The 9,921-nt window shown below is 40.8% G+C and overlaps 1 protein-coding gene across 1 annotated transcript in view; it reads left to right on the forward strand.

Annotated features, from left to right (window-relative positions):
• Positions 1-9,921, forward strand: part of CDK5RAP2 (CDK5 regulatory subunit associated protein 2) — a 190,657-nt gene that overhangs the window by 13,238 nt on the left and 167,498 nt on the right. Inside the window, exon 3 of the mRNA XM_008055797.2 lies at positions 306-373. Coding sequence (XP_008053988.1) covers positions 306-373 — 68 coding nt within the window. The remainder of the gene's footprint in view (positions 1-305; positions 374-9,921) is intronic.

Consider the following 9,921-nt stretch of genomic DNA (forward strand, 5'->3'; position numbering starts at 1 on the left):
GCAAAATAATTTTATGAAATAAAGAAGTACATATCAGAACAGTCTGTTTTGCCAAATGCCTGATGCATTTTCTGAGTTTGTCCTCTGATACACACTTTGTTACATTGGGGTTAATTTAAGTAATTTGTAAATATTTGAAATATATGGTTTAGAGCTTCAGTAAATTACAAAAGACAGCAAGTACCAGCAGGGTATACTATGGAAGCAGTTCATGTTTTTTCTTCTCTGGACTGTATTCCCTAATAGTAACATTGTGTAATTTGCATGCTATGACATTCTCCTATGTCTATTTTACCTTTTAATAGTGCTTCCAAGTGTGTCAGAAGAAACAGTGTCTCCCACCAGAGCGCGGAACATGAAGGACTTTGAAAATGTAAGTGGAGATACCAAATTATTTTCCCTAACAAATGTGCTGCTGTCCAGCCAGACCTAGGAGAGAGCTGTGTTTCTTGATAACTGTCTAAGTTGAGTAATGCCAGAGGTATGAGGATGCCGTGTCTTGTGGGCATTTTTTGTGAGACTGTTACATACTCATGCAGTCAGCCCTTTTATACAAGGGCCAGTTATGGGTTCTAATGGGATCAATAATTTTCAACCTTGTAGAGTTTGGTGTATTTCTGGTGTCTTAAAGGTGAGGTTGTTACTATATTGCACAGCTGAGGGGTGCTAACATTTGTCAAGGGCCTTAATATTAATGTAAGTCATGTTATTTATGGTCCCCATTTAATCCTTTCCACAACTCTTAAGGCATTTTGTATTAATTCCCGTTTTACAGATAAGGAATTTTAAGACTAGGACAGCCAGTCGCAGTCGCTTACGCCTGTAATCCTAGCACTTTGGGAGGCAGAGGCGAGAGGATTGCCTGAGCCCAGGGTTTTGAAACCAGTCTGGGCAACTCGGCGAGGCTTCGTCTCTACAATAAATACAAAAATTAGCTGGGTGTGGTGGCACACACCTGTAGTTCCAGCTACTTGGAAGGCTGAGGTGGAAGAATCGCCTGAGCCCAGCAGGTCGAGGTTGTGGTGACTGTGAGGATGCTACTGCATTCCAGCCTGGGCGACAAGAGTGAGACTTTAACTCAAAACACACACACACACACACACACACACACACACACACACACACACACACACACACGAACAGACTTGTTTATGGTTCATATAGTAATATAAGTGTCAGAGCTGGATTTTAAATCCAGGTTTTTAAGACTTCCAAAGCCATTATTCTTTCCACTGTGTTGTGCCTACCTTTGAATTTTGCAGACTTTATCTTTGTTGCTGTTGAATGAAATGTGAGTAGCCTGTACCCAGTACTTTGTAGTAATAGTCTGAGAATGGATTGCTTGGTGATAGATTTGGCTTTGATACTTAATGTCTTCCAGCATTGTGTCTTTCATTTGTTAGTGAAGGGGGTTTGTTGTCAAGTAACAGGAAAATAAGATTATTTTCCCAATTCCAATTCTCTTTAACAAGTTACCTGTTCAGTGCTCTCATTTATCATGGGACGAATTAGACTCTTCTTCATTTGTAAGCAAATGAAATCCATACTATGCAATACACCAGAGATATTTATCAGAGAAGATGGAGGACACAGAGAGAAGGACGTTCCACAATTATGCTTCTCTCTCCCCAGTTGTCTTTGCAGAATGGAGTGGTGCTGTCTCTGGATTTAATTTAGAATACTCATTACTGCTAATAGTTATGTGCAAACCACCAGTGACCAATTGAAGAAATGACTTGTCAGATCTCTAATGGAAACAAGTAATTTCTGAGCTTTGAGTTGTTATAATTTTAGCTGTACAACTCGATCTATGCTGTGGGGTCTGGGGCCTCAAACGAATGAGACTTGATTATTCCACATTGTGTATAATTAAAATATGCTCCACTATTAAATGGTTGTTCCTGTTTTATCATAAGAGTAATAATAGCTACTGTTTATTGAGCCCTTGCTCTGAGCTGGGCACTTTAAGTACTAAGCTGTTTGTATACACTACTTTATTAAAGTGGCTCTGCAAGATATTTCTTTTTTGAAGAGCACAGTTTTAAATTTTATTTCTAGATGGGAAAATATCACAGAATATTAGAGTGTTGGTTTCACATCTTTGGTCTGCCTGTTGAACTGGAAGGATCCTTAGAATTGAATCCAACCCTCTTTATTATATGTAGGAGAAACTGAGGCCTAGGAATGTGATGTGGCAAAGCTGTTCTCAGAGGTAGTCTGTATTTCTTAAGCACCATGGCTTCTGGGGCCAGACTGCCTATTTGTCTAATTTTGCTGAGTGCCCTTGGGCCACTCACTTAACCTCTCTGCACTTTTCTCATTTTTAAAATGGGCATGCTAGTACATATATCATAGGGCTGTTAGGAGAACTGAATGAATGAATGTATGTGAAGCATATATACCCAGCACAGAGTACATTCTGTGTGTTCCATGTATTTCTCCTTTGTACTGTTATTGTTCTAATTGTTGTTATTTTTTTCTACTCTGCCATGTGATTCAAGTTTTTCTTGCTCAGACATGTTCTTGATGACCTAAATCCTGTTATTCTTGAAGATGAGGAAGAACCTTCTATGCCAACATGTTTTAGGATTTATGTATTTTTCTTTATGACTATGGTCCTTTGGCTGCTGTTAGGTTTTTATGGCATTAATATTTTTTATTGTAGCATTTTCAAGAGCAAATTCTGCAGCTGAAATTGAAATGGCCACACTGTTCTCAGTGTCTCCCTTTCAGGTCTTTATAAGTCACTCGAATTTTTCATTTGGCCTGAGCTGCTAAATGATCTCTCTGTAGTGGGAATCTGAACTTTCCTTGGGATGCTTGTAGGAAATGCTCTTGGCATCTAAAGCTAATTTTAGAGTCAGCATGCATATTAAGGAAGGAGTTGGGATACTTTTGACTTAAAGGGGAAACTCATGATTCCCCTTACTCTAGTCTTAGTTGATTGATACCTGACCATCAGGAGTTGCATTTAGCAGGAGTCTAGCAAGAAATAGGCCACCTTCTAGTTTTGCTTAGAGCTCATTCATTCAATAAACATTTTTAAATACATGTCACTGTACCAGACTCTTTGCCAGGGGCTAAGAAATATGCAATGGATTAAGACCAGGTAAGTCTCCCTGTCAGGAGGCTCACAGTCTCATTGGGAAGATAAATAGGAAAATATAATGCAGGAATAGAGGGGAGTACAGGGTGTGTGGGCCATAGAGGAGGGGCTCTGAACCAACTGAGGGGTTCAGGGAAGCCTTTCTGGATGTGTAGCCTGAGTTGGATCATCAGGGACAAGTGGAGACTGGCCAAGTGGAAAGGGCTGGGAAAGTATCCCAGGCACAAGAACTCTCATGTGCAGAGGTAGAGAGAGGCATGACAGGGCATGATGAGTTCAGGGAACTGTTAAGTTCTTTTTGGCTGGAAGAAGGCTGTGTGAGGGGCACTGAGAGAAATGAGACCATTGAAGCAGGCAGGTGTCAGCTTTTGCAGGTCCTTGAAGGTTACACTGTTTTGTTTAATTTTTGTCCTGAAGATGAAAGGGAACCTTCATCTGGGGAGGGAAATCTGGGGAGGGAAATGACCAGAATTATGCTTTCAAAAGTTTGCCCAGGCTGGTGACTATGAGGAGAAGAGTTTGGAGGGGAGCAAGGCTGGTGGTGAGGTGGTAAGTTACAGGGCTGCTGTGGTGTGTGGGTCTGAAGGGAGCAATGTGGAGCTGAGGGCGTGGAGTTGAGAGATGTTTAGAATGGAGTCGGGAATCTCAGAGCAGGAGGAGCTCCAGGAGCTATGTCATCCAGTCCCTTCCTTTGACACTTGGGGACTCTGAAGCCCAGAGCGGGTAGGGACTTACTCAGGCTTTGAACCCAGGTTTCTGGCACAAGAAGTCCTTTCTACTTCATTTGCCTGTTCTGTGTAAGTACTCACTCTGACATGTGAAAACAACATATCTTCTTTTGGTTCTTTAAACTGGTGATACATTGTCTAATATCGTTTTTAGCTGAGGTTGTAATCATCTGTATGGCAGACCTTATGGTAGGAAGTAGGTAAATCAGTTTGGCCTTCAGTGGGAGCCTATCTTATTGGTCCTTTCTAGATGGTAATGCAGTAGGAGCTGGAGGAGGCCTAATTGAAGCGGTGTCATCTGAAGGCCTGTACTTACCTCCTATGACTTGTTCTGGGCACTAGAATCTCTCTCTTGCTCTTAAAAAAATTTTTTTTGGGTGAATTGGGGGGGGACCCAGAATCTGGTACAGCATATTCAATCTAGGTATCTTTATATATATACATATATATATATGGAGTGCAGTGATATGATTAGGGGTGTCTGCAGCCTTGACCCCCTGGGCACAGGTGAACCTCCTGCCTCAGCCTCCTGAGCAGTAGAGACTACAGGCACGTACCACCATGCCCGGTTAAGTTTTTGGTTTTTTTTTTTTAGAGTTGAGGTCTCGCTATGTTGTCCTGGATGGTCTCAAACTCCTGGGCTCAAGCAGTCCTCTTGCCTCAGCCTCTTTAAGTGCTAGGATTACAGGCCTGAATCACCATTACAACAAATTTTTAAAAATTAGCCAGATATAGTGGTACACGCTTGTACTTCCAGCTACTTGGAAGGCTGAGGTGGAAGGATCACCTGAGCCCAGCAAGTTGAGGCTGCAGTGGCTGTGAGTGTGTCTGGGCGACAGAATGAGACTCCAACTCAAAATATATATATATAGTTTATGTGCAACAAACAATAGATATTATGGAATAGGATTTATTTCTAGTGGCTTCCTTTCTAAGGAAGTGGGAAAATTCTTAGTCAGACATGGATGAAACAGTTGTCTGTATCCTGCCCATACCCAAGTCTCTTTTTGTCTTTATCCTTTGCTGTTCTTGTCTTATACCTGCCTGCCCCGAGATGCTGGCATTCTTGTACTGAGCCCCTTATTCCTATATGGTCAACTTTGACCAAATAGTCAGTTGATCAGATTTGAGTGTTTTATCCAGAGTTTGGCTAGGATGATTGCATCTTTAAATTTATTGTGTAATATCTATGTTGTTAGTTACTTATTGCTAGAGGATAGCTCCCTCACCCTTTGTCATTTCCTACTTACTCTGCCCTGGAACTTTCAGAAGCACCGTGGTGTGTGGATACAACATGGACTTGAGAATGACGAGAGCTAGGTTTTAGGTCTGGCTCTGCCACTGACTGACTTGTGGCTTTCAGAGTCTCATGCATACAGTAGATCTCGTCCTGTCTCTCAGTTGGAGAGGTCATGAGCTGTGGCATGGGGAGCAGCTAGCATGATGCCTGGCACATAGAGGGTGGAATGCTAGGGTTTGCTCTCGTCTGAAGACTGTGTATGCTACAGCCACTGTCCTTAGGTTCTGCCCCAACACTATTCAGTTTCTGCCGATTCTTCTGTGATGTCTCTTTGACCTTTGAATAAAATCCCTAACCTTGCTGTGGCCCAAGAGGTTCTGCCCTATGTGATTGGCTGCTGCCTGTCTGTCCCCTTGTACATTGCTCTAGCTGTAGAGGCTGTTCTTCCTCAATCACACCCAGCGTATTCCTTGTTAGGGCCTTCGTGCATACTCTTTCATCTGCTTGGACACCTTTTCTCTCTTCCCTTGAATGGCAGACCTCTGACCCTTCATGCCTCAACTTTAATGTGTGACCTTGTTAGAGAGTGCCTAACGCCCTTTCCTCATGAGTCTCTCTCATAGCAAGCACTCAGCACCCTGTCTTTCCTACCTTGAATCTTATGACTGTTTGTATTTGTCTTTCTTTATGTGCTTACTTAACATGTATCTCTTTTGTGTCTAGTACTTAACACTGAACCTGACCAGAGGGTAGGCACTTAATAAATGCTTGTTGATTGAATGTGACCTTGTATGAGATACTAAATCTCTAAATTTTGGTTACTTTATCTGTAAAATGGGAAAAAATAACCTTTATCTCACAGGCTTATGGTGAGGTTTAAATAACATGCTAGGACAGCGCCTGGTATACCAAGTGTTCAGCAAATGGGATGTATTGAGGCTACTATTAACCAAGTGGCTGGTGACAGCATACCTAGAAGGAGAATGCTTGTAATGAGGGTGGGGGCATGCAGGGCCAGAGACATAGAAGAGCAGGCAGTAATGAGAGGAAGGTGAGGCTTATGATCTGGAGAACAAGGGTGATTGCTTAGAAAGGTAGCAGAGCAATGACTGTGTGGGCTGCAGCTGGGTGAAGGTAGTTGAGGACCAGATCTGAAGCTGACTGAGTGCTGCAGCTGGTCTCTCTACAACGTTTGGCCTGACGGCAGCAATGTCTTTTGCAGAGCTGAGCATTAGGAATCAAGTTGGGCTCATGGCTGGTGGGAATAGCTACTGACGGTTGAGTCCAGGGTTCATCTGTGTCGTAGGATGGCCTGCTACATTGAATGCTCTGAGTCCCCATACCTCTGTGTGTCCTGGCTGTGCCTTCCACAAACCTGACCAGATGGCGGGCTGGGCAGTGTACATTTTTATAATCTTTTTGAAGGCTATTTGGAAAGATATTTTGATAATCATAAAAATAAAATTACTCTTGAGCCCAATAATCCATTTTGGGGAGATTTATCCTAAGGAAACAACCCAGTGTAAGGAAATAGCTCTATTGATGAAGGTGTTTGTTGCCACATTGTGTATAATTGTGAAAAACTGAGAAGAGGGGAAATTATATTTTATAATTGTTATCTCTTTGACTGCTTGCAATAAGCTTGTGTTGAGGGCATTTCATAGATGAGGAAGCTGAGATTGGAGATATTAAATGACTTGCCCTTGAGGTTGAGTGACTGAGAAGCTGAAAGAAGACAAAGTTCAAAGTTGGCCTTTCTGATTGTAAAGCTTATACACGTTCCACTGAACACACTAAATTCGTAGATGCACAGTAAAGGAATGGTTACATGACTGACTATGAATCAGTTCAGTGGAATGTAGTGCAGTCATTTTAAGTGATAATTATGTGTAATTCTGCAACAACATGAAAAATACTTAGTATATATTACATAAAAGCAATTGAATATACAAACTCACATTATTTTACAAAAATGCATATTCATGAGCAAAGGCTGAAAAGAATATGAAAAGAATGATTTTATAAGGTAGCTATATTCCAAATGGTGTTTGGGTTTCGGTTTTAAAATTCTTTTATGTTATCAGTATTGTTTGTTAATATTTGCCTAGTAACAGTTTTCTTGACGATTTGAAGACACCAGAGAGAGTATTGGCATCAGAAACTAATTTCATGAGAAGGACTTTGACAATGAAAGAGGAAAAAATAGAAACGAATTCCAAAGCAGCGTCCTCATTTTACTACCTCACTTAGGGACTGTTGGCGGAATTCTCTTACATTCAGTATTGTTTACTAGAGGGGAACTTTGGGCAGCAATAGCTCATGGTTTTTATTATGTTTAGGTGAGGCCTAACAATTTTTGTAATTTCAAAGAGGATAAATAAATTCATGGTGGTCCAAAGATTTGTGTATAGTGGGTCTAAGTGAGAAATGAATTCATTTTTAAAGCTATCTCATGTATACTGCTTGCTAAGGGCACTCTGTCAGGTGCTTTAGCTCATTTAGTTGTCATAACACCCCTTTGAGGTAATTGATTTTATTTTCATTTTGTAGATGAGCCAACAGTGGTTCAACATGTTAAATAATTTTCCCAAGGTTGCACAACTCACAAGTATCATCAGCACTGGGAGTTTACTCTGTTTCTGCTAACACCAGAGCTCTTCTGTCTTGGGTAAAAAGCTGATCTGGTAGAGTGAGTGTCAGCTTAGGAGGTCAGGCCCTTGCAGACCCTTGCAACTGATGGAGTTAGGCACCTTGCTTAGATTTCAGTTGAGGTGGGGCTGAATAGTTGCCCTGATTCTTTTTTATGTTGTTGGTTTTGTTTTCCTTTCCTTTTAGATGGAATTTTAGGTCTGGCAAGGCTTTTAAAGGGGTGGGAGTAGGAAGAAGCCAGGATGACTACGCTCCTGCAAAATTCTTTCCGCTGCTGAGCTGGGGCCCCTCTCTGGTTTCAGAAACCACCACCCCATAATCATGTGGGGATGTTTCCCATTTCAGATGGCTGTAGTTCCACAATAACACTTGGGTTCCAAGGGCTGGAATGTGGCAAATACAGCCCTTACATTAGGTTACTTTTGAACATTATGTTTCTAAGTCATATTTGGTGGGTTTTATATTTTGGGGTACTTATTCTTACTATATTGTAAACTGTTTTCAGTTTTTCCTACTGAAGTTTCTTTTTTCTTTTTTCCTGTAAGTTGTTTCTCTTAAAGGGAGAAGTACACATGAGAAAAACATGTTTTGAATTCTTATACTGTGCTAGGCACTATACTAAACATTCTAATTAACTTCTTTTCTTCCTTGTACTATGAGAGAGATAGTCTTATAATCCCATGTTTATAGACAAACTGAGGCACACAGGAAAAACTGACCTTTGGTAAAGTCACACAGCTAGTAAGGTGGTCTGGATTATATTTATTCATTCATTTAACAAATGTGGGTTGGGTGTCTACTGTGTTCTATATACTTGCCAAAACCTCGTAAAAAACAGCTATGACAGATTAAGTGGATTATATTCATGTATTAAACATGTTAATAGATAAGGTGAATACAGATTTTGAAAAATTCTAGCAAAGAAATAAGGGCTGTGTGTTAGAATGACTTGTTTGGGGTGCTAGGGATTGGGTGGGCCCACTTAAGATTGGGTAGTTGGGAAAGACCTCTTTCTGGCGGTGACATTTGAGATGAGAGGGAAGGAATGAGACCGAGCCATCTTGGCAATGCTGCAGAAAGCTTCGCAGGCAGACAAGGGATTGGCTTATTTGAGAACCCGAAAGGAGGCCGGTGAGGTTGGAACATTGTGAACAGGGAGATGATACCTGATGAGGCTGGAGAGGTGGGCAGGGGCCACATGATATTGCACTTTGTGGCTGTGGCAGGGAGTTGTATTCCAAGTGATGGTTGAAAATCAAACCAAAGCAAAACAACAATGGAGGATTTAACTGTCTGACTCTGGAGTTTATAGTGTTCTTGTTGCATCACCCTGCCTTAAATAAATTCTTAAATGTGTCTATCCATCTATCCAGCCAGCCATTGACTGTTTATTAACTTTCTTGTGTTTCAAACTAGAATGTATAGATTTGGTTCCCCATCCTGAGAGATGGGGTGGGTAGAAAGGCAAGCAACTAGTTGGTACAATGCAGTGTGATCATTGCTGTGATAAAGTAGAGGGTGTGTGGAACCATTCAGAAGGGTCCCCAGTTCAGGCTGGCGGGACTAATCAGAGGAAACTTTGTGAGGGAAGTGATATTAAGCAGAGAATTGAACTGGCCAATGTAAAAAAGATGGTACTTGTGTTTCATTTTATTCACTTAGGCCTGTCTGGTGTTTGCTGTGACTTTCTGCAGGCATATTTGCCTTTCCCATATATATATTTTTAACTGCTTTACCTATAAATAGGACAATATTCTTTCAAGTTTTGCTAAGAATTTTAGCATTATGTACAATGTGGGCATTCTAAGCAACCTCTATAAATATTTTATTGGTAGCTGAGTAATAGAATAAGGTTTTTCTTTATAGGAAGCATCTGGTGGGGTAGACTTTTTGTTTGAATGAATGTTTTATGTGCTGTTTCCTTAAAACATTTAAAAGGTGGCTTTAATGAGTCTATAGCAGTTGTTTCTTGTGCTGTTCTTGTTAGCCACAAAATTGAAACCTTAAATGTTAATAAGAGGGCCAAGTGTAGATAGTTTGAAAATATACTTAATTAAAATATGCTTATCCTTTTCTTTTATCTAGTCATAAAACCATGTTTATTTAAAAGAATTTATATACTATTAAAATTATTTTTAAAAATACTGAAAAAAAGCCGGGCTTGGTGGCTCAGCCTGTAATCCCGTACCTTTGGGAGG

The sequence above is a fragment of the Carlito syrichta genome, unplaced genomic scaffold (genome assembly GCF_000164805.1).
Source record: "Carlito syrichta isolate Samal-C Ts95f unplaced genomic scaffold, Tarsius_syrichta-2.0.1 Scaffold82277, whole genome shotgun sequence".
Classification (NCBI taxonomy): domain Eukaryota; kingdom Metazoa; phylum Chordata; class Mammalia; order Primates; family Tarsiidae; genus Carlito; species Carlito syrichta.